Source organism: Physcomitrium patens, chromosome 4 (assembly GCF_059467195.1).
Source record: "Physcomitrium patens ecotype Gransden chromosome 4, ASM5946719v1, whole genome shotgun sequence".
Lineage (NCBI taxonomy): Eukaryota > Viridiplantae > Streptophyta > Bryopsida > Funariales > Funariaceae > Physcomitrium > Physcomitrium patens.
In genome coordinates, this window is record NC_143413.1 from 135,300 (window position 1) to 161,078 (window position 25,779).

General features: G+C 35.1%; 2 protein-coding genes across 3 annotated transcripts; both read right to left on the reverse strand.

The window, feature by feature from the left end:
* Window positions 1–14,614: 14,614 nt before the first annotated feature.
* LOC112280899 (uncharacterized) lies at window positions 14,615–18,690 on the reverse strand. Its single transcript, XM_024516817.3, has 12 exons — window positions 18,338–18,690; window positions 18,099–18,240; window positions 17,718–17,824; window positions 17,474–17,589; window positions 17,194–17,321; window positions 16,740–16,811; window positions 16,432–16,593; window positions 16,148–16,242; window positions 15,765–15,852; window positions 15,267–15,532; window positions 14,984–15,113; window positions 14,615–14,892 (listed from the first exon to the last, which is right to left on the reverse strand). Exons 1-12 carry the CDS (start codon window positions 18,493–18,495, stop codon window positions 14,743–14,745), a joined length of 1,614 nt encoding a protein of 537 aa, XP_024372585.1. The 5' UTR covers window positions 18,496–18,690; the 3' UTR covers window positions 14,615–14,742.
* A 2,520-nt stretch (window positions 18,691–21,210) lies between these two features.
* Window positions 21,211–25,263, reverse strand: LOC112281709 (RINT1-like protein MAG2). 2 transcript variants are annotated; one of them, XM_024518531.3, is made up of 4 exons: window positions 24,106–25,263; window positions 22,723–23,731; window positions 22,063–22,339; window positions 21,211–21,877 (listed from the first exon to the last, which is right to left on the reverse strand). In XM_024518531.3, the coding sequence occupies exons 1-4, from the start codon at window positions 24,873–24,875 to the stop codon at window positions 21,501–21,503; spliced, it is 2,433 nt and encodes an 810-aa protein (XP_024374299.1). In that variant the 5' UTR covers window positions 24,876–25,263; the 3' UTR covers window positions 21,211–21,500. The 2 variants fall into 2 exon arrangements, with proteins under 2 accessions (XP_024374299.1, XP_024374300.1); XM_024518532.3 differs by lacking the exons at window positions 21,211–21,877; window positions 22,063–22,339 and adding an exon at window positions 22,366–22,617 and having other exon boundaries at window positions 24,106–25,235.
* Window positions 25,264–25,779: the final 516 nt, after the last annotated feature.

Consider the following 25,779-nt stretch of genomic DNA (forward strand, 5'->3'; position numbering starts at 1 on the left):
TTATATCATATACAACAACTATTAGAAGTAAAGAAACAACCAAACTTTTTAAACAATTTTTATTACTATTATAGATTTTTAAAGAATATTATATTAGATGAATGAATTCAATTTATATCAAGGTTTAATTTTTTTAAAATATAAAATAGGTATAAAACTATCTTTGGCTTTTCAAATTAATAAATAAAAAATATGTGAATCAAATATTAAAGTAATTCTAAGATGTATTATCAACTACCATCAAGATGATTGGACAATTTTTTTGCCATTGATAGAGTTTTCTTATAATTATTCAATCCATTTTTTATTTAAAAAATATAATTTTATATTAATTATGATTATATTCTATAATTTAATATTTTGATTTTTCATAAATTAATAATCTTGTAGTAAAAGATTTAACAAATTGATTACCAAAGCTACATATGGCAATGAAGGTACAATTAAAAAAGCTTAAGAACAACAAAAGATTAATGGAAATATCTGTTTTAAGGAACAATCTCAATTCCATAATAATAACAAGATATGATTACTCCAATATCATATTTAGACTATTGGTTTTTATAATAAATTAGATAACCATAAATTAAAACTATTTTTTATTTATGAATAAATCAATCCAAATGCATATCAATTACAATTAATAAAATCTATGAAGATCTATCTCATATTTTATATGTCATTTTTTGAGCTATACAAAATATTGAAAATATTGGAAAGAATACAAATGCAACAACCTCCTTTAAAAGTAGGCAAGTATTAAGAATTTGAGGTAGTGTCAAGGACAAGAACTTGATAAAAGTAAATAAATAAGTGAATTTTTTTCAAAGAAGTATGATAAAATTGAGATAAAAGAATATATAAATTAAAAAAAAATTAGAATGACTATTGCTAAAAGCGAAAAAAACTAAAAATTCTTGAAACTAGACTAGAAGCAAAAAAGAGTTGACAAGATTAAAGAAGGCTTCATTCTTGCCTTTATATATATTATCTACATAAGAGCTACATAGCAATGTTCTATAGGACATCCAAAACATATTGACTTTGCATGATATGTATTTTAACTTGCAAAGCAAGTTTTCTATATAGACATGATATAGATAGCTTGTTTTACAAGCTATTAATATGTGTGGCACATGGTTAACTTGTTGATCAAGTTTCTAACTTACTAATCAACTACAAATACATGTAAAGTCAAAGCAACATCAATGAAGCTTCTAAAAAGCTTTCCTATAAGATATTATGAAATTAATCTACTTTTATATAATTCTACCTATTCTTATTATATATATATATATATATATATATATAATAATTAAAATAAATATATGTCTATAATATTATCTCCTCTTTTATGGATGAGTTTAATGAAGAATAATGATTACATATGAAAGAAGTCTAAGAAGTGAAAAATTATATTTTTCAAGTACTTTGATCTTTGTTTTCTTTGAAGGTAGTTGATATATGTTCTTAGCCATTGATAATATCCCAGTTCAATGCAAAAAGACCACTTGGTTAACATTTCTAAGACCTTTGTAAATTCTTTCAAACAAAATATTTGTATCACCATCAGGGGTTGTTCCTACTTTCAATAAAATCACCAAACATTAAAACAATCTTTTCAAGTTGTGATACCAAATTCATTGTATCTTGCCATCTATTCAAAAAAAAATATGTCATTTTTGAAATTCATCTCTAATACATCATCTTGAAAGCTATAATGATTATAATATCTTATCCAATAAATCAACAAATGATGGCTCTTGAATTGAATCTATTGGCTTTTTATTCTCTATCTCTTTAATGCCACAATTACATAGAAATTATAAACAAGGATAGAAGGTAGAATGCAATCTTTCTTAAATTGTGTTTCTATTATAATAAAGTTTGCTATTTTTCATCTTAATTTTGATGGATATTATTGATGAAAAGCTTTGACTTTTTCAACTATATTTATGAGATTTCTTGCTTGCTTCTATGTATATTTGCTAATATTATATTTGTGCCAATGAATAAGATGTTTGAGCCTAGGTTGGCATTGCCTCAAGTCTAAGACTTCTTTCACTTTAAATTCTTGATTATTATCCACTTTTGAAATATGATAGACTTATCTCAAGAGTCTAAGATCCTTCTAATCCATAGCAATATAAAACCTCATTATAAAGTAGGACAAAATGGATCAAAATAATACTCAAAAAAACTAAATAGAATAGGACACAAAAGGCAAAATTGAGCAAATAGAAATAAAATAGAATAGAATTCAACAAGAAGTTATAAAACCAAATTTTACTAAGTGAGAAGGTCCAAAACCATACTTGATCAGATGTCCAAAAAGCCATAGTTAGTCTTATTTATATTTTGTTCTACCACCTTGGACTTTCTAAAATATTTTTAGATAATAGATTTCACTTAGATAATTATCTTAAGTCCTTTCTAGAAGATTTTTTTGAGGGCCCCACCTAAATAATTTCTTGAAATCTTTTCTAGAAGGTTCTATAATAGGCCCCATCTAAATAATCGCCCAAAGCTTTTTCAAGATAGTTTACTATCCTAGCTCCAATTCTATAATTTCTCAAACATGGTTCTAACTATCTATCTCTAAGTGCCAATAATACAAATATCTTATATATACCCTATTATAAAAAAATGAATTTTCACTTTCAAAGTTTATATTTTGATTATTTATAATAGAAGCAACTATTTTATAGCCGACACATGATTTCTTGTAGGTATTATTCATGATCCTCATGGATTTTATCATATACAAGGTTATCATCAATGAAATCAACTATATATTTATTCAAAAGGTCTTAAAATAATCTATTTATGTGACCTATAAAAGAGGTTGAAGCACTAGTAAGGCCAAAAGATAAAAGAAGCCAATTGAAATGTCCATAGCGCATACAAAATGCCATCTTTTCTATATCCTTTCTTACAATAGGTGTTTGTTAGTAGCCACTCCAAAGATCCAATTTGCTAAAGATGGTTGTACCTCAAAGTTGATCAAAAAGATCATCTATGCGTAGAAGTGGATGTGCATTCTTAATGGTATGCTTATTGAGGCTTCAATAGTTAATGCAAATCCAAAGTCCACCATCTTTTTTTAGTGCAAAGAATATAAGTACTCCCCATAGTGATGTGCTTTCTCAAATAAGGTCCTTTTCTAAGAGTTTGTCTAATATCTTTCACAGCTCTTCAAGTTTATTTGATGTTAGACAATAAATTTGCTGATTTGTTAGTCTGGCTTTAGTAATAGTTTTATTTGAAAGGACGCACCTTGATCAAGAAGTACTCTACAAGATAGGTCGATTGGAAAGACATCTTAATATTCTTGTATAAATTATTTTGCTCGTTCTATTCTTTTGGCTATCTTTTCTATCACTGATATAAGATTTGAAACCACCATATATATATATTTATTGTTAATGCTATATTTGCTTCTTTATAAAGATAATTTCTACGAGTAAGTCATTAGTTATAGATTATTTTTTTTCTTCACTCAATGTGGAGGTATGAAGAATCACCTTGCATCTACTTTTTTTGAAGGATATTATCCTTGCTACTCAATCAACTTGCTTATTTCCTACCTTGAACCATCGTATACCAAGGATAACATCTTATTTTAGCTTTGATATCTTGAACCTCTCTCCTAAAATGTAAGTGTTAGTAAATCTCAAGGTTTCTTCTTCATATGTCTCATTCAATATGTTCTCTCAATCATTTATAAGATATATACTCTCTTCTTTAATTACCTTAGTTTCAATCCCAAGTCAGATGATAATTTTAGTCAAGATGTAATTTTTCATAGAGCCACAATCTACAAACACTTGACATGGTTTTCCTCTTGATACTCTCGTTAGATGCACTAGTTGACTTGTTTTATAATTATTTTAGGACATGCCATTTATCTTTGACAGATAATAGCTAACTCTAATATTGGTCCTCGATGCCTTTATTAAAGAACCTTGTTTTCTTGCTCTATCTTATTATTAACTTACTGACTTTCAAGACTATGAACTTACCTTCTTTTGTTGGTGCTTAAATTTTCATGTTTTGGACAACCTCCAGTTTGTTAGTCTAGCTCTTGATAATAGAAACACAATTTCTTTTTCACAAATATTTGTCATCTTTGTAGCATTAATGATTCTTGTAGAACATCAACCTCCATTAGTATTGATTGTTGTGGCATAGCATTAGATAGTATCATAAGAGTTTGTGCACTACATTGTACTCTATGATTTTTGAAATCTATAGCATCAATCCTCTCTGCAATCTTAATTGCCTCTTCAAATGTTTGTAGATTCCTTAATTCTACTTCTTGCTAGACCTCAAATTTCAAACCTTGTAGAAATTGATCCATCATCTCCGCCTCTGAAACATTGCTAATTAAGACACATAAGAACTTTAATTAGGAGACATAATCTTATACCAACTTAAATTGTAGAAGGTTTATTAATTGATCACGTGCTATCTTTTCCACATTCATGGACCAAAATTGATTCTTAAACTTGGTCTCAAACTCATCCCAATCACAAAATCCACCTTCAATTCAATAGCTTTGAACTTGATGTTGCCACCAAATGGCTGTTGCATCTTTCAAATAGCTAACTATATATATAATTCCTTCAATGGTATTTATCCCAGATAGCTGGAAGTATTATCGCATGTTGAAGACCCATTGACATACATCTTTCTGCCTTCAAGTCATAGAGTATGTACTTGTCATGGTTATAATCATGTAAGCTAATAATTACATATATAAATAGATAAAAGTAAGTTAATTCTATAATATTTAATATAGAAGCTTCTTAGAAGCTTCCTAGATGCAACTTTGACTTCATAGGTGTCTTTAATTGACTTTTTAGATTAGAAACGTGGTCAACAAGTTGGCCATGTGCCACACATGTTGTTAGCTTGAAGATCAAGCTAACTATGTGGCCCACACGTACAAAAACTTGCCTGGTAAGTCAAGGCATGTGGCCTACAAAGTCAACACATATTGGAGGTCCTATAGAACGTCGCCACGTAGCCCCTAGTTAGATAGTATATATAGAGACAAGAGTGAAGCCTTCTTCACTCTTGTCAACTCCTTTCTTCCTTCTAGTTTAGTTTCAAGTGTCTCTAGTTTTCTTGTCTTTTGGCAATAGCCATTCTAGTTTCTCTTTCAATATATATACTTGTTTATATATATTTTGTTACCTCTCTTTGAGTGAAGGCTCACTTGTCTGAATTGTTTTTTCATCGAGTTCTTGTCCTTGACAGATTGACAAGAGTACACCTACAATATCAGAGCTTTCTCTAATCTTGATTAAGAGTGGATTACCCCTTTTTCTTGATAAGATATAAGCGTATTAGAAGTTGCGGATTACCCTCTTCTAAACTGATATTGTCCTTAGTATTTTCTTTGTTCGCAAGTCCTCTCTTCTATTTGTCTTGAGCAATATTAGACATCTTCTCTCTTCTAAGTGTTATCATGGTAGAACTTCTTGAAATGAAGAGTGCAATGGCACAAATGCAAGAGCAATTGAGGGAGTTAATGCTTGCGATGCATCAACTCAATTTACCACCACAAGGAGCAACAAGATTGGCAGGAAGTGAAGATATAGAAATGGTTGGAGCTGCTTCAACATCTGCACCAAACCATGTCCTTTCTCCTATGGTCGAACGCCCTTCAAATGTTAGAGAACCAAGAATTGCCCTACCCGAGAAGTTTGATGGCACCAGATCCAAGTTTCGAGGATTTATCAATCAAGTGCAACTTGTGATTGAACTTCAACCCCAAAGCTATTCAACTCTAGGATCACAAGTTAGATTCATTAGTACGCTTCTTTCAGGTTCGGCACTATCGTGGTTTTCATCTTTTCTTGAACGACGAGATCCAATATTGGATAATCTAGAGGCTTTTTTGGCGGAGTTTCGATCCATGTATGGAGAACATGATGCAATTCGTGTTGCAACCAATAAGATCCGTATTTTACGACAAGGCAATCTATCAGTAACATTATATGCTTCACAATTTTGACAACTTGCAACTAATATCAAGTGCAATGATGCTGCACTTATTAGCCAATTTCTCTATGGATTACAATATGAGGTAAAAAAATTAATGCTCAACTTACCTGATCCTCAAACATTGAGTCAAGCAATTGACTTTGCTGTGAAGTGCGACAATCACCTTTTTGAATTCCAATCTGAGAATCGACCTCAACGTTACTATAATTCAATGGCAACACCAACACCTCTTCAACACATACATTCGAAAGTAGAAGATATGCAAATTGATGCAGTACGTTTCAAACCTCTTGCTGAGCAAGAAAAGACTCGTCGTCGTCAAGAAGGATTATGTTTATATTGTGGAGAACCAAAGCACACTGCTCAACATTGTCCAAAGAAATGACGCAATCACAAAATGAGGAGTATGGCAGTGAAAGAAGATAATATGTCAAAAAACGAGTTTGTCTAGCTACAATAGGGACCGTGCGGCTGGAACCTTGCACATCTTCTAGTAAAGGTCCTATTCTCTCCTCAGAGCCCTCTCCTTGTTTTACATTAAATATTATTTTAGGACCTAAACATTACAAAGTCTTTGCCTTATTAGATTCAAGAGCCTCAGCATGTTTTTTAGATGAAGAATTTACTAAAAGACATAGCATATCTTTAGTAAAGAAAACTAAACCTGTTCATGTAGAAGTCGTAGATGGTCGTCGATTATCTTCTGGAGATATTACTCACGAAACCCTTCCTATAGAAGTAATAATCAATGGCCATAATAGTTTTGTAGTATTTAATATCATTAGATCTCCCTCTAATCCAGTCATTTTAGGTTTATCGTGGTTAGAAAAATACAACCCTCAAATAGATTGGATTTTCCGAACTCTTACTTTCTCTAAAAGTATAACTAATAGTGTACTTAATCAAGTTGAGAGTCATAAGTCTAGTTCAATTAAACCTGTATTTATAGGTGCAAAAGCTTTCTTGCATGCTGCTATGAAAGAATCACCATACATTATTTATGCTACACCCATTTCTACTAGTGAAAAGACTTCAAGTGGCATTCCAAGCCAATATCAAGAATTTCAAGATGTATTGGAAAAAAAGAATGCGGATACACTCTCAGAACATTGTCCCTATGATTGCTCAAATGACCTTCAAGAAGGAGCACAACTGCCATTCGGACCAATCTATAGTTTATCACAAAATGAGTTGGCTGAACTCAAGGAGTATATTGAAGAAAATCTAGCTAAGAATTTCATACGCCATTCTAAATCTCCGGCAGAAGCTCCAATTCTATTTGTAAAGAAAAAAGATGGATCATTGCGGATGTGTGTTGATTATCGAGGACTCAACAAGATTACCATCAAAAACAGGTATTCACTATCTTTAATATTCCGACTTCTTGATCAACTGAATCAAGCTAAGATCTATACAAAAATAGATCTTCGGGGAGCATACAATCTAGTACGCATCAAAGAAGGAGATGAATGGAAGACTGCGTTTCGAACTAGGTATGGACATTTTGATTACAACGTCATGCCTTTTGGACTTACAAATGCACCAGCAGCTTTTCAACATCTAATGAATGATATTTTTCGAGAGTTTTTGGATGATTTTGTGGTCTGTTATCTAGATGACATCTTGATCTATTCTAAGAATCTAGAAGAACACAAGCTTCATGTTCGTCGTGTGTTACAAAAATTAAGAGATGCAGGACTCTATGCCAAGATAGAAAAGTGTATATTCCACACTATTCAAGTTGATTTCTTAGGTTACATCATTTCAAATGATGGATTTATGATAGATCCTAAGAAAGTTCAAATTATCATAGATTGGAAGATCCCAAAAATAGTAAGAGATGTCCAATATTTTTTGGGATTTGCCAACTACTATCGGATCTTCATTAAAGATTTCTCTCCAGTTGCAGCTCCACTTACATGTTTGACTTGTAAAGACAAACTCCAATGGAATCAAGAAGCGGAAGTTGCTTTTGAATCTTTGAAGACAGCGTTTGTTTCTGCACCGATCTTGTATGGTGTTGATTTTTCCAAAGCATTCTTTATGGAAACAGATGCATCGAACTTTGCTCTGGGTGTGGTTTTATCACAAATGGGAACAGATGACAAACTTCATCTAGTAGCCTTTCATTCAAGAGAATTCTCAGCAGCAGAAATCAATTATGAGATCCACGACAAAGAACTTCTTGCAATTGTGGATTCTTTTCAAGAATGGCGTCATTATCTAGAAGGTGCTTCTAGTCCAGACATTGTGTATACGGATCACAAGAACCTCGAATATTTTATGTCAGCACGCGTATTAAATCGTCGCCAAGCTTGTTGGAGCATGTCTTTATCAAGATTTGAGTTCATCATCACTTATCGACCAGGAAAACAACAAGGCTTATCTGATGCCTTGTCTAGACGTTCTTATCTTGCACCAAAAGAAGGAGATGCAACTTTTGAGCAACAAAGAACGGTTCTCTTAAAGCTGGAACAATTTCATCTTCGAGCAATAAAATCAACATTGACTGTTGATTTAACTTTCCTTAAGCAAGTCGAGTTAAGTATGTCTTCAGACCCTCTTGTTCATGATATCAAGAACAATTCTTCTAAATCTCATGATCCATCTAAATTTGAATTCATGAATAACCTACTTTATTTTGAAGGACGCCTATATGTTCCAGAAAGAGAAGCTCGTTTACGTGTTCTTCAAGCTCGTCACGACTTCCTAGCAGCAGGACATTTCGGATATAATAAGACTTTGGAGCTGATATCTAGGGATTTTTGGTGGCCTCAAATGTGGAAGGCAGTCAAAGATTTTGTACAATCATGTGAAGTTTGCTCAAGATCGAAAACTCCTCGTCATCGACCTTTTGGACTTCTTCAGCCATTACCCATTCCAGAACAACCATGGTCTTCTGTTTCTATGGACTTCATCACGGATCTTCCAATCTCAGGTTCTTATGACTCTATATTCGTGATAGTAGATCGTTTTACCAAGATGGCATATTTTGTACGATGTACAAAATCTATCACAGGTGAAGAAACAGCTAAGCTCTTTCTTGACAATATCTATCGCTATCATGGATTACCCAAGGATATTATATCAGATAGGGGAACTCAATTTGTATCAAGATTTTGGCGAACTCTTTTCAAGATTCTTAAAGTAGATATAAAACTATCTTCGACATTCCATCCTCAAATTGATGGACAAACGGAGCATGTTAATCAAGTTTTGGAGCAATATTTAAGATGTACCATTAATTACCAACAAGATGATTGGACAACTCTTTTGCCATTGGCAGAGTTTGCTTACAATAACACGGTACACTCTTCTACAAAACAAACACCTTTCTTTGCTAATTATGGTTATCATCCACGACTTGATACTTTTGACTTTCAAAAGTTGATAATCCTACTGCGAAAGATTTGGCAATTCATTTATCAGAGCTACATGCAACGATGAAGGCGCAGTTAAAAGAGGCTCAACAACAACAAAAGCCCAATGCGGATGTCTATCGAAAGGAACAATCATCATTCGTCTTGGGTGATAAGGTATGACTACTTCGTCGCAATATCAAGACCACTCGTCCTTGTGACAACTTGGACTATCGAAGGCTGGGACCATTTTCTATTTCTGCACAAATCAATCCAGTTGCATATCGTTTACATCTACCGAAGTCAATGAAAATCCATCCATTATTCCACGTGTCTCTTCTTGAACCATACAAGAGAGTGGACATACCAAGAAGAGGACAAGTTCCACCTCCTCTAATAGAAGTGGACAATAATGAAGAATTTGAAGTAGAAGAAGTCTTAGATTCGAGGCACCAAAATAAATTAGAATATCTTGTCCATTGGCACGGATATGGTATTAGTGAACGCACATGGGAGCCAATAAAGAATCTTGCAAATGCAGCAAAGGCGGTGGAGGCTTTTCATCGACGACATCCATCAAAATCAAGATGAAAACTTTCTTTATAAAAGAAACAACATCTAGGCAAGATAACATTCTACTTTCAATTCTTGTTCGTAGCTTCGTTGTAGTAGTGGCGCTTAAGAGATGGAGAACCAGCGGATTCGACTCAAGAGCCTTCATTTGCTGACCTGCCGGACGAGACATTACGATTGTCACAACCTTCAAGACGACGCAATCGAGATGAAGATCTTCAAGAACGACATGTTCTTCTTCGAATAGATGGTGAGATACAACGCGTTTGGTATCACGATTTGGGAAGGGACTCCCGATGTTTGGTGGTTTTGCTAGAGGTAGGAACAACTCCTGATGGTGTTCCAAATATGCTATTAGAAGGAAGTTATGAAGGCCTCAAAAATGATAAAATAACTGGGTGGTCTTCTCGCCTTGGTATGGGACACTACCGATGGTTGAGAGGCCCTATCAATCATCTTCAAAGAGAACAGAGATCAGAGTATGTGGCGAATACAATTTGTCGCATCATAGATTTTTTCAACATATGATGACCGCTCCTCGTGGAACTCGTCCCTAGAAGGAGGGGTAATGTCACGGTTATAATCATGTAAGCTACTAATTACATATAGAAATAGATAAAAGTAAGTTAATTCTATAATATTTAATATAGAAGCTTCTTAGAAGCTTTCTAGACATTGCTTTGACTTCATAGGTATCTTTAATTGACTTTTTAGATTAGAAACGTGGTCAACAAGTTGGCCATGTGCCACACATGTTGTTAGCTTGAAGATTAAGCTAACTATGTGGCCCACACGTACAAAAACTTGCCTTGTAAGTCAAGGCATGTGGCCTACAAAGTCAACACATATTCGAGGTCCTATAGAATGTTGCTACGTAGCCCCTAGTTAGATAGTATATATAGAGACAAGAGTGAAGCCTTCTTCACTCTTGTCAACTCCTTTCTTGTTTCTAGTCTAGTTTCAAGGGTCTCTAGTTTTCTTGTCTTTTGGCACTAGCCATTCCAGTTTTCTCTTTCTATATATATATACTTGTTTATATATATTTTGTTACCTCTCTTTGAGTGAAGGCTCACTTGTCTGAATTGTTTTTTCATCGAGTTCCTGTCCTTGACAGTACTAGACTTACTCAATTTTAGCCTAGTAGATGTTGACTCTCTTGTCCTAAAGGCTTCTATTTTCTCTTTCAAAGTAGTTAACTAATATAAGAGGTGCTATATTTGAGCTTTTATCTAGGATTGCTCTGCTATATCTTTGATACTATAATTCTCTTCTAGACTTCACTATTGTAATGCCTTCTCACTTGCTAGTTGATTTTTTAAGAGTAACTCATGCTAGCCTCAACACAATACTTGTAGAATGGATAGGATTTTTTTTTTTTGCAATACATAGTATGTAGGATTAAGAGAAGCTAATAAACTGATAAATTGATAGTTTAAAAGGGAGGATGGATGATTCAGTCAAAAAAAGTAGTTATCATTGTATTGTATAGTAGTTGGTATTTTGAGGTAAGCATAAGTAGGTTGAAGAAGAAATATGAGCAGCCAGATTGTGATAGTTATGAGTTGGGATAAGCTTGGTGCTACCTCTTTGTTTTCTTTGTTTCTTTGTAGAAAAAGAGTATTGGATATTTTTTGAATAATGTGAAGTGAAATTTTGGAATGAAAAAAAAGATTTAATGTTGTAAATAAAATATGGAATTTATTGTGGATGAATACAATGGAGAATTATAAGTGAATAATTGGAAGTATTGGTGAAGAATGGATATGATTGGGAGAATTATAATATTGAGGTTTGAGAAGGAGTCTTTGGAGTTTGGATTTGTTTAAAAAAGTATAGAAAGAATGACAATTAAATGTAGAGGATTCCAGTGATTGGATTATGGAGTGATTGTATGCTGTCTTTTAAGATAATATAGTTTTATATATCATTGTCATAAATTAAGAGAAGAGAAGAGACATTGAATATGAAGATGGAATTATCGATTGTAATATTTCGTAGAATGTGGAGGACAATGTAGCATTCTTGGGTGTTCTTAGTTGATTAAGAGATAGTTAATTGTATGACTCTAACGTGTAAACGCATGCGGATAAGTCTTCCTTGTGTTCAAATCTCCCTATACGGAATTATTCTGATTAGATTAGTTTGAAGTAAATAAAACGACAATTATAATATTCAATGTCACCATAACAGCTGACCTTGAATTAGATAATGACTATCAATATACTACCAAAGAATAGTTTAATACTTACTTTGATATCAATAAAACAAGATTGGCCTATCTCAAGAGTCTAAGATCCTTCTAATCCACAACAATATAAAACCTCGTCAAAAAGTAAGACAAAATGGACTTGAACAAAACTGAACAGAATTAAATATAATATGACAGAAAAGACAAAATTGAGTAAACAAAAATAGAATAGAATAAAATTCAACAAGATGCAAAACTAAATTTTACCAAGACAAAAGGTCTAAAGTCATACCGGACGACATGCCCAAAAGGCCTTGGCCAATCTTATTTATACTTTGTTCTATTATCCTAGACTTTCTAGAATATTCTTAAATAATGAACTCTATTTAGATAATCACTTTAAATTCTTTCTAGAAGGTTCCATAGTAGATCCTACTTAAATAACCGTCCTAAATCCTTTCTAGAGGATTTTTCATAGACTCCACCTAAATAATTGCCTTCAATCATTTCTAAAAGGTTCCATGTTAGGCCTCACTTAGCTAACTGCAATAAGATCTTTCTAAAATATTTTATGGTGGATCATATATAATCTACTAATTTAGCTCCAATTCTAAGAACTTCCATAACTTTTGAAACATTGTTTCAATTATCTATCTCTATGTGTCAACAATACAAATATCTTATCTATACCTTATTACAACTTCTATAGGAGGCGGTGGTATTTGTCTTCTTCTGGAAATATTCACTATCTTATATGGCTTTAAAAGAAATACATAAAATATGCAATGGATTTTCATAGGCTCTAATAGATGTAATCAATAAGCAATTCAATTGACTTGTTCACAAATAAGAAATGGTCAAAGTTTATAATAATCCAATTTGTTACAAAAGTGAATAGTTTTAATATTACAACAAAGTAACCACACCTTATTACTAATATGGAAATGAAGATTTTCCTTGGAATAAGCAATCCATGTTGTTTTTTTTATTGTTCTTGAGCCTCTTTTAGTTATACCTTTATTGTTATATGTAGCTCACATAAATGGTTTATTAAATCTTCTATCATAGGATTATTAACTTTTAAAAATTCAAAAGCATCAAGTTGTAGATGATAATCATAATTAGAAAAGAAAGACAATAAAGTCTTTCACTACCTTCCACATTTGTCACTACAAAAAATCTCTAGATATAAATTCTAAACTTTTGTTGTATTCAAAATGTCTTATTGCTAGAAAGTTATGACAAACTTAAAAATATGTAATTAAGCTTCATCTTTTAGAACATATAAGTGCCCCTTAAAAGACAATAGATTGTTTTTGAATTCAAATTAGAAAGTATTATGAAACTTTGCAAGATTTTTAATATCATGAATAAAAGAATCAAAAGACTTACTTGATTGAATTTACTTAATGAAAGTTGAATCAACAATTAATGTTAATTTCATTGCTCAAAGATGAAGATGCTCTAATGTTAGGAATATATCTATTGTAATTATTATTTAGATAAGATGAATAAATATAAATAGATAAAAATAAATTAATTTGATAATACCTTTTAGAGAAGCTTTCTAAATACTTTTTAATCATTGTTTTGACTTTACATGTGTTTGTAGTTAATAAGTAGATTAAAAACTTTATCAATAAGATAGTCATGTGCCATAAATATCTAGTTCCAAGAAAATTATTTGTTATTAATCAAAAGTAACATCTTTTTTATTTGATGCAAAATAAGATTATCTAAAAAATACATTTCATAAATTATATTATTTTTCTAATTGATTAGCGATCTTAAGTTTGAATCTTGACAACATACTTAAGCAAGTTTGACAACAATTCAGAATGCATACCGACATAAAATATTTAAAATTCATATAATTTCTATACACTATGACCAAACTAAAAACATCTTTTAAATAATGACACCATTCTTCTAACAAAGCAATGATTATATATATATATATATATATATATATATATAAAATATCATAAATCTCATAGTTGATTTCAATTTCTAAAAATATTTTAAAATAAAAAACTATAAGATGAAATTTATTATTTGTTCCCATTTGCAACAATATAGCATTCAAAGCAAAATCTAATATGTCTATTTCCATAAAAAAATAATTTAGAGAAGTCAACATGATACAAGGTTGGTACAAAAACAAAGTTTATTTTTAAAACTTCAAATACTACTTCTACTTCTTGATTCTATTGAAGTTTATTATTACAAGTCAAATGTGTAAATAAAACTTCAACTTAAAAGAAATCTTTGATTAAGATTCAATAATAGTAAGCAAATTGAAGTAAGTAGTTATTCTTCAAATAGAATGGAATTTAATTAATATGAAACAAATTATTCTATAATGCATTAATTTTACAATATATTATCAATCAAAAATATATAACACACATATATTGGAATTCAAATATCTTGAGGTAACATTATAAAGAAGATTCCTTAAACATAACTACATCTTCAAAAGTAAGACAATGTGGAAGATGTTTTCCAATCAAACCATTGATGTAAAAGTAATTTTACACATAAAATACCAGAATTGGAAGCTTCAATCAGAACTGAGTCCCTTTGGAGGATAAAAGCACTTGCCTTGGATTAAACCAAAGTACCTCTACAATGAGGTCCATGACAATCAGCAAAAGGATACTCATCAGGAGCTATAACGGCTTCCGTGGTGAAGGTGAAGGGAGATGACAATTGGGGACCTCTGAACTTCATCTCCACAAAGTAAGCACCGTACCCGTTCTGAGAAAGTGGAAAAGTTAAGTATGAACAGCAAGATATGTATACCAGCAACAAGACCATCAACAAATGTTACACTTCATAACAACCATACCTTAGGCAAGGTCACAGTGGTCATGTACGTGAAAGTTCCATTACTGGACAGGTCGAAGGCAGAAATACTGATCTTGCGAGGTCTGAAAAAAATGGGTTGGAAACACATGCCACCAACTATCACAGTAGAGCTGCAATTACCACAAATACAGAATTAGCATTCCATTAAATCCGTACAGGATCAAATCGAAAGTAGTTTTCATGCAGGGCAATCAAGCTTGTAGCCAATAACCTAACTAAGGTGTCAGAAGAGACCAATCCGACCAAGAAATAGTTCTGCATACCAATTTCCCGAATCTGCAGTAAGCCATCGAAAATCTCTTCTTTCGCTGCTGGAAATGGTATGGGCATACCACAGAATAGCCGCCAGTGGTTGTTCAGATGCACTAACGACAACTCTTCCAGTCTCTCTATCGAAGCTCCACCAACACTTGGGTCGAGAATTCACGACACTTCCAACTGTCCAGGGGATAGATCTTGCAACTGTATGTTTCATGCTATGCCTGTCCATTGCTATACTCAGGTGGAAGGCTTCTGTGGCTGACAAAAGCTGCACTCTCATTGCAGCACTTCAGCAATCCTAGTAAGCAGGCTGAGAAACGAGACCAGTAATACACAATACATGCTCTTATGCCTCCTATTTACATAAAACAGTCACTATTATATATTCGCCTCATATTTTATTAACATTTAACGTCATCAAATGAAGGATGCAACTTCCAGAAGACTGATTCTTAATTGGATGCAAACGAAAGAGAAAAAGAAAGATAAGAGCTTTGTACCTTGAGCAATCCCGTCATAAGACTGTGCTCAGAGTTGGCCAAAATCAAGTGGTGGTTCTCACCTTCCAATTCATCCCAGAAATGGATGCTGCAAGATCCATACTCACCATGTACGAGTTAATGTCGGATGACCACTGGCACTTCATACCGTTCAAATGCAATATAAAACTCGACTTTGAACTGGGCACACTATTTTCATGCATGTAGACTTTTCTGGAGCAAAATTAAGATTAATTTGCTCAAATTAGGAGCCGTAATAAGAGGAGAAGGCAGGATGAAAACAATGTCAATCAGCTCTTTGGTAGAACAATCATAAGTAATCAAAGAGTTTAAAGTGGAAAGAACTGTAACTAGGGGTGTAGCATGATAGGATTTGAAGGTACCTGTCGTCAATCAGAAAAAACTCATCATTAGAAGCAGTGACGACAAGCTTCGGCATGGTGAGACGTTGGATGTACAGGTAAGGGTCCTCAATTGCCTGTCCGCACATTTGATCAGATGGTTGTGAAAAGGACAAGTAGCGGGAGAAGATAGTGTGCACCTTGAAAGCATCTTTCGCTTTGTCTCAATAGAAGAAAGAGAGGTTTAGGGTCTCATGCCATGTTTGGCTTTACGACGTAAGATACATAGTAGTCATAAGTATTCACGCTAATGTGACAGCACTCACCATGAGTTGATCAAACTCGGTTGTATCGAGTTTGGCAGTTACATTGCAGAAATAATATGGCTCAAAGGACACAGGCCAGCCACCCAGCGATCGATAAAAATGGTGCAGGTTCTTCCCTGATTTCAGCAAATCCATGACCATGGGCACAATTCCCACAACACGCTGTACACGATTCCAAGCAAACAATATTTCCGTTTCATTGTTTGTTTCTACAATCGAACCAATATGCTTGAAAAATGACTTAATCCCCTGTTCCGGCTGATTGCGCCGAATAGGAGGGATCAACATGATAAGGTACAATGTCACACCTTATCTACGGCACCTGTCAACCATGTTGTCCAGCCTCGTTTACTAGCACCTCCAACAACAAAAAATTCCACCTGCTACAACATGAAATAGCCCAGAAGTAAGTACAACTTCTGCACATTATAACAAAGGTTCTCTTATCGTCTCTGCTGTAAGAACGGAGGGGACTAGGTCGAATGGCAAATTATCATCTCTCAAATCTGCGACCACACTGCTGATGAAAGGAATTTGAACAATCTAACTACAATGTATAGAAGTTGCTGACTCATTGCGTTTTCTACAAGTACTCAATTTAGTAGTGTTTGATGTCCTTCCAAAACACACTGAAAATAACGAACCAGACATATAGACTAGAAAAAGGAAGTTAGTAATAAGGATAAGACCAGTTAAATGGCCTTCTACAGAACAGCTTTAAAATGAATATTGATTTGTCAGATGGAAGGTGAGGAGTGCGACCTGCAGATTCAGTTGTCTAGAAGCATAAGCTTGTACAGTATCTAAAGCGCGGACTGCTGCCTTCGTCATAGGAACGTGGGCAGGCCACTCCACCCTCCCTGTGTCCTCCATAAAGCGTGCCCAGGTGTCTAAGGAAACGGTTCACGCGCCAGGGTTTAGGGTTTATGACATTGGAAGGTCATTCACTTTGACCAGCAAGGCGGAAAATAATTTCTCAGACACATCGATGGCGGAGTGAGACACTTCATACGAGCGGCAAAGACAGAACCTAAAGGCTCACATGCAATTATGTCGTCTTCGGACCTTGGACAGTGCTCTTCATCACCCGAGAAGTGCAAGGGTTGATTTGGAACCTGATACACGACAGCCGCCAATGTCTTTGTCTTCACTGCCAACCTGAGAACGAAAAATGAGTTATATATTGCATCCTTTCTAAAACAACGGAAATCGCTAGTATATCACGGTATGCAACCCCTTCTCAGACCTAAATGATTTCAAGACGCGAAGAGGCTGGAAGTACTGACGCGGCAGCTAACAACAGTAACTCGTCTGTCGCTGTTGGGGGTCCGTGGGTATTGCTACCTCCACCGATGAGCAAAAAGGCCGTCTCATATTCAACTCTCTTGGGTATCTGTAGACAATTGCATCACCGTTGTCACAAAGCCTTCCCTCATGAGCTTCCCTCGAAACAAACATTAAAATCAATGAGTGTAAAGTAAACGCCAATAGAAAACGGTTCTCTTCAACATCCGAAGCATAGAAAACAAAACAATGTCGACAACTCAATACAATTCCCAACAAGTCAGAAACCATTTAATGATGGCAAGTGTGAAATATAAAAAACTCCAGAGCACATGGGAAAAGCAGACAATGGGAAAACAACCTTCACAAATTTGGAGGCTTACCAGAATCACAAGATTATGCGTCCAAATTGGCAAGTCGACCTCTGCCGAGGACAGCCACGATTGGCTGGTCATATTGAGTACGACCCCGTGCCACGATCCTGTGATGAACCGACCTTTCAATCGCCTGCCCGTGTCGTGCCACCTGCCAAAACATTGCTACACAATGAGTTCATCCTCATTCGCATGTTGGAAAATTAATGCAATCGAGAAATAAAAAGCAATTGAAAAACTCAAGTCACCTGTAATTGGCGTCTGGCTTGTTAACGTAGTCATCCAAAGGGGTGCCAAGGACAAGCGAGGATGGCAGAAGCAGCAGCAATCCCACAACACACGCAATACCAAGAAGAACCGGCTTCCAGGGGGTCATGACAATGATCTGATGGAGATGGAGATGCATCGCTTGCACTGCGTCAATTCCAGGGGCACATGCAGCATAAGGCAGAAAGAGGGGTGAAGTCCCAAGTGATCAGGGATCATTGCAGCCGAGAGTAAGCAAAGCAAAAGCGAGAGCACCACCGCACGGGTGATGGTGAACTAACTATACATGTGTACATATATAGAAATACATACAAATGGTCCTCCTTCCTTCCCTCCCTCCAATAGCACCGCGCTCGCTCTCCGATAGATACTTGCTTGCTCGCATGCATGGATGGATGAATGTAAAGATGGATAGATGACTCTTAGATGAACACGTACTTGGATGAATGGATGGATTGGTGGATGGATCGCTGCGCCCCCTTCTTCAGCTCCACGCCAGCCTCCGTGAAGATGGCCTTACTTACTTAAGTACCCCAACAGTTTTATGACCAGGTTTAAGGTTTTAGTATTTTTGGAAATTGTATATATATTCAAATTAGCCAAGCAAGATTAATAAATAATAATCCAAAATAAAGAAATTGTATATATATCAAATTAGCCAAACAAGATTATGAAGAATTCATATGATACAAAAGAACCAAATAGGTAGTATCAAACTAATGTTAAATAATGTAAAATTAAAAATTAATATAAATTCAAATTAATAAATATTTTACCAATACTATTTTTATTGATAAATTTTATAAATAGCCAAAATAATCTAATTTGCATTGCACTTATACAAAAAATATTTAAATGTTGATAAATAGATGTTATTTATGTTGTTATTTGTTTCTACTCCTATTATTGTATAGACCATTTGACTAATATTACTAGAAAATTCCAAATCATATTGAATTTTTTCTATTTTTTCTATTAAGTCATATTTTAAATACGGAATTAATTTTTTAAAATTATTAATTTAATTTAACTTTTTAATTTCTAAACTAATAATAACAAAGATATTTTCTTAAAGTTCAAAACATGGCAATATTTGGTTTAGTATTAAAAGTAGTTGTCTCACTTTCCTTAAAATACTCTTTTAGTATCAAAGGTTGAAAAAAAATACGAAACTTCAAAATTTTATTAGGTAACTAGTGAAAAGCATATAAATTATATATATTTTGATGTATTTTGTAAATTAACCAAACCAAAAATAATATTTATTTTTTTGAAAAATTATAAATTGTACAATTTATGATTTAATATAAGTATTTATAGTTATATTTAGATATTTATGATAATTATATATAATAATAATAATTGAATATATGAAGGAGAAAAAAAACACAAAACAAAGAACAAATAGAAAAACTAAAAAATGACATTAAAATACTTGTGCCAAATACAAATAGACTAATAAGCTTTAACATGAATAAGATTCAAGAGAAGAAGAATAAAACCTACAATATTTTATACTCTTATCTGTATTTTCACTTCTATTTGTATCTAAAATCTATTAATCTTTTAGAAAGATTCTAGAAAAATATATATGCTTATAGAAGAATTCTAGTGCTTTTCAACCAAAATTAAAAGAATCAATGTCCTTAACAAACATTAATGTGCAAAAGTATTTTCAAACTACATGATAAATAAGAGTAAAAATAATATCTATATCTATACATATATACTTTTATGGTGTTGCTAATACCACTACAATTTTTCCACTACTACCACAACCCGCAATCAACCACATGTCATCTACATTCTTTGTCAATGTTAGATAAAATAAAGTATCATTTTAAAAATATTAAAAATAAAAAATTCACATATATATTTTTTCATTATTTTTATTAATAACATGAATGTTTTTATATTTATTAAAGACCTTAGTGAAACAATATGTATTCTTGCTAATTTTTTATTCTTCTTTATTAAAACTAAATTTACTTTCTATGTAATTTACAAAAAAATAATCACGTTAGAAATATTAACAAATTCCTTAATTGGAATAAATTAAAAACTAAAGAGATATGTCAAATAGGCAGCAAATTGTGGTAGTAGTAGCAAAAACTATGGTTATATTAGCAATACCCTATATTGTGTATATATATATATATATATATATATATATATTCATATGAATACATTCCTTCAAGAACAAAAAATTAAAAAAATTGTAATTTATATCTTTAATATTTTCCTGCATTTTTAATTTTTAATTTTTTGTATTGACCTATCTTGAAATTATACAATACATGAAGAAAGAAAGAAAACATATACAACTTCTTTGTAATGACTATAGCAACAAAAATCTAAGAGAGAAGATACAAGATATAAAATTTGTGTTATTTGTTGTGCATGATTAGTCAGGACTACCTCTTTGTGATATCAATTACTCAAATGAGTAAAAAAGTATTATAGAATCATTTCAAAATAAATGAAGGAAATTAATGCTGTTTTATTTACTGGTATGTCAACTAGACAATTTATAGGGGTAAGGTTAACTGACAATAATAATTCTAGGTACTGCAAAGATGAAGAAAACGAGCATCCAAAGTTTCTTCGAACACATCATTATCATAACTAGTATACTTTTACAATACATATGAATAAAAATAAAAGTCGGGTGCAAGGTAGAGGCTTGGAGACGGTTTTCTGTCTCACTTACTTTTATGAATTCGTCGTGTGTTAGAGTTTATCTCTTAAACCTTTCCCGTGAACGACTAAAAAGGGAAAGAGGAGAGTTTCCTGCAACCGAACGAGCTGACTATTCCATTCTAAACATTTTCACTCGAAGCTACGGTACTTCAAATTCTGTAAGCAACATGAAGCATTTACTTCGGTTGGTCAAAACCACCGACCCAAAGAAGACCTACGAGTCGGGGTCCTGACAATGATTACAAACTTGTAAATCAACATACCTTGTCACATGCATGACAACACTCAAAAAGCATAGATTTGATCAGAATGCCTATCATAACATGTTCTCGTATAATAAATAGTGAGGGAAAAGGATAATTTTCCGCCCTGTCATTTCACTATACAAACCATCTATCCTTTCTGACAAAGCATTGAGTGCGAAATTCTTAAACTGGGGTGAAATTATTTTACAGTGCGACATGTTTCTTTAACAGCACTAGTCAATCCTTTGAATATACTTGCAGGGCGTAGAGAATACGGTTGAAAAACTTGAAAGAGTGCAGCAACATCAATCATCAACTGTTGTGTGCCGGTGCTGGTAAATCGTCTGCTTTGCGGGAGTACCGTACTCACAAATACTTCATCCAATCTCATCATCAGGCTCCAACACAATTCTGTGAAGTCCTCTTCTTGTAAGGTGTCGCTTAGTACTTGCAATACTTGCTGAAGCATAACTAGTGCCTCCACAAAACTACTGGATACACTTCTTGGTTTTTCCTCAAAGCTCTGGCCCCCAAGGACACCAGATCTTTTTACAGAAGGATAACGTTCTGAAACGCCTGAACCATTCAAAGTTCGCATTAGTGATAATTTTGCAAGCCATGAGGTGCTAGCCTTGCCCTCTTCATTTTCACAGAATATTGCGGCTACTTCCCACAACGACATGTAAAGGTTCCTAGAGCAACAAATAACATGTTCTTTCATAAACCAGGACACATAAGAAGAAAGAGTAGATGAGGCTCACCATCAACAGAATCGAAGGTCTCAGCAATCGAGGATGCCATGCTGCTGGCATAATCCTTGCAACACTTTTCAAAGTTCCCGATGATGGTGGATACCAGATTGGTATTCTGATCCTTTCTAAAGCTGCCGTAGAGGCTGACTACTTCATCAAAAATAGTGCCCTCAAGACCAGAAACTTCAGCATCTTCATCATGCAAATCAAACTCAGGTTCAGATTCAATTTTTTGGCATGTGTCTTCCAATCGAAGCTCCAGAAAGAAGTAATCCTCGGACCACTCCTGCCAGATACGTCAAAAACAGGTCTTAAGATGCAAAGAGGATTTTCGATGAAATTCATCAACTCGCTCTATCACAATTCTAGAGGCAGCTTTTCAATAAACTCGGTACTAGAATCATCCAAATAGCTACAGCTGATAGTGCAAGGATGACCATACGGTTCCATCGTTTTTCACCATGGGCAAAGCAAAGGATACAAAAACTCCCTTTACGCCAACAGTATCCACTGCATCTTTTTAACAACGGTATCCAACATTTGCCCGTAAAGATGCCAGGGGTCCTGTCCAAACATTATGAATGTTTTTCGTTTTAATGACCTGCTTCATGTAAACCTACTTACTAAAATAGCAAACTCCACTTGCGCACCAAGGTCAAAATAGAGTACCTGTAATTTGTTTTCACAATAGCGAGCAGCGTTTATGCATAGAGCAACTTTACGGACGTCCAGATCCGTAGCACGACCTGCAAAGCCCCTAATCTGATCGCATCTCCAAAGGATTTCCTCGTGATATTTTTCAGCAATCGGAATAACTCCCTTTTGAACGAAGGCCAGCCGAAGTTTGACTTGAGGCAGTGACCGACATCTATCAATAACAGACCACATGGTTGCCATAACTGCAGCCACTCCAGAAGGAATCCGCTTTTCAATGATTGTGCTGTTGCTCTCTTTCACAAGCCAAGCCTCTTCGGTGTTTAAAACTGTCATTAGCTTCTCCCATGCGTCTGCACACTCGATTTGAGCCCACACGTCTAGCCAGTGAGGCTGTTCAACAAACACGTGGACAACACCAAGCCCACTCCCTGTTTTCTCAACGATTCCGTGTTGTATAACAGAATCAACACCAGACGTAAACCGAACAACGCCGGCATCTTGCACTAAGAAAGATTTCATCTTACTGTCAAATGCCAGAATTTCATCAACAGTGTGCAGCCATAAAGAAGTGGCTGACCTTGAAATGGCAGATCTTTCCTCCACATCTTCAACTAATCCAGGAAATACAGATGAGGTGAGAAAGCTCTGAACCATCAATAAGAAGGGACGAATCCACTCCTCTCTTGCATTGTAGCCCGTAAGTCCAGCATCACTAATTATCGGCTGCAGCAGCACATCAACCGTATCCACAAACTCTTGACACATACTATGCGCAAGGGCACACACGAGTTCAGGTTTCTGGGTCCATTTCTTGAAGTGGTACGTAGCCTGCGATGCGAATGGCTTAACGAATTCCTCCATTGCCCAAAGGGGTTTGTAAGAAAGGAACGTATCCACATTGAGGCCAGTAGGAACACAAGTATTTTTTCCACTCTTTAGACAATCTTTCTTCAATTGTTCAGATGCTCGTTTCTGTTGCAGCGCTTGTAATCCTGACAAAACTCGAAAGTAGAGTTTAAACCTGGAAGGGAAAAGCAAAGTACATCCAACAACGTCAAATGCAGAAAAAGTAAGCCTACCTGGCGTGTGCGTGATGCATATTTTAAAGACAACCACAGCACAATTCATAAACAATTCTGAAAAATATCAGACTCTTCGCGCGTACAGTAGGAATTAACCTCTAGGGATCTTTGTGACGAAACTAGACAATCTCTTACAATGCTCTAAGAATTGCAAGCAACATTAAACATTGTGATCAGTTGCACAGAATGTACAATGACGCCTTACATAATGCACCCTCAGAACCAATGCTTGAAATAAGATTCTCTGTTAGGGGATTAGAGTGTAGTCCATTTAAAACCATCTAAACACCAAATAAATATGACAAGTGATTACCTGGACAAAGACGAATCGGACGCTTCCAGAAGCGGGTTTGCGCGTTGAGAGTTGTCCCTAAAGTCACGTTCGCCAATAGTAAGAGGAGGAGGCCACCCCATGGACTCTAGAAACAAACCAAATTCGGCCACTGTAGCCGAACGAATCGTCGACGCAGCGCGATCGAGACGTAATTCAACAGCCCGTACAAGCTGCCCAGACTCTGGCCGAGACTGCGAAATTGCAGCTACCGCTTCCTCAACAGATCGGAGACGACTCAGAGCTTCCACAAAACTCTCTCCACTGCCCCGCACCGTACCGCTTCCGCCAATCTTAAATCGCCGCTCCGCAAGCCCCATAGCAATACTGGCCACTGAGTCTTCAAGGTCCCCGACCAACATCTCGACATGCAAAACGCGCTCTACATACGCTCTGCACCGTTTCATCCTAACTAAGTCCTCCACAACCGCAGCGATATCGCGTGCGGCCTGCACACCCGAGGACGACGTCTTCTTACCATCAACAGCGGACTCTACCTTGAGAGCCAGCTCCCGGAGCCGCTCCGCAATCCTGCTCGCATCCATCGTTCCCTTCCCAATCCGATCCACAACCATAGCCCGCAGCTCGCGAGGTTTGTGAAGTGCCTCATCATAGTCGCGGCGTCCAGCGGGGAGCAGCTCGGTAGCGCGATCGAGGTCAAGGGCAGTGCGGAATTGCGATGCCAATCGGTCGATTGTAGCGCATGAGAGGTGTGCAGTACGACCTGCAATCCCCTTGTCCAGATTCGCCATGGCTATCCCTCCAGCAGTGACACAGGTTCAACATAACACAAAGAACATTCACATCTAAACCTCTCCTAACCCTAAAAAGGTGCTACGATCAAGATGGAACGCCAGTGAAAACAACAATCGTCGGCGACACACCAGACAGCGTCCACGTTGCGTTACAGAGCTGAGTGAACAGGCGAGCAATCTAGGGTTGAAGCAATTGGTGCACCTCAACCTCCACCGTGCCCCAAACTACCGCACAGACGTTTGTCATGACGTCGTCCAAGGCCCCTGCATGGATGCAAATTCCGATCCCAAAGACCCCCTCCCCCGCTTCCCAATTCTACTGCACCCCACACCGACACGGATACCACGACCACGACGACGATGAAATCAGTCCTCCTTGCTCGGCAACCAAGTGTGTGAACCCCCCCCCCCCCCCCCCCCCCCCACTCCTCCGCCGCCAAACTCATTACCCATATTCACCCTCACACCTCTTCACTAAACCTTCGACAAACATGGCTGTACATATTATTTATTTATTTTTATTTATTTATTTTTCCCTTGTTCTTTGCATCTCTATGAAAAGTTTTAATACATTCAGGGAGGTCTTAGGAGAACACAAAGTACTACTCCTTTTTAAATCTTTTGAACTTGTAGATGATTATTATGCAAAAAAATCTATTTGGTGATTAAAGCTATGTAGTTGGATTTTTCTCTACCAATTATCCACTTAAGAAGTGGTCAAAGGATATATTTCTTTGTTTATTAAATTACTCTCCACAAACTTGAATCATGTACTAAAAAGGTATTTCTTAGTAAGTATAAAACCACTCAAATTATAAGGTTTGTAGAAAAATCCAATTACTAATATTTACAATATTTCCAACAATAGAAAATTTTACCTATAATGACACTTTGAAGCTTG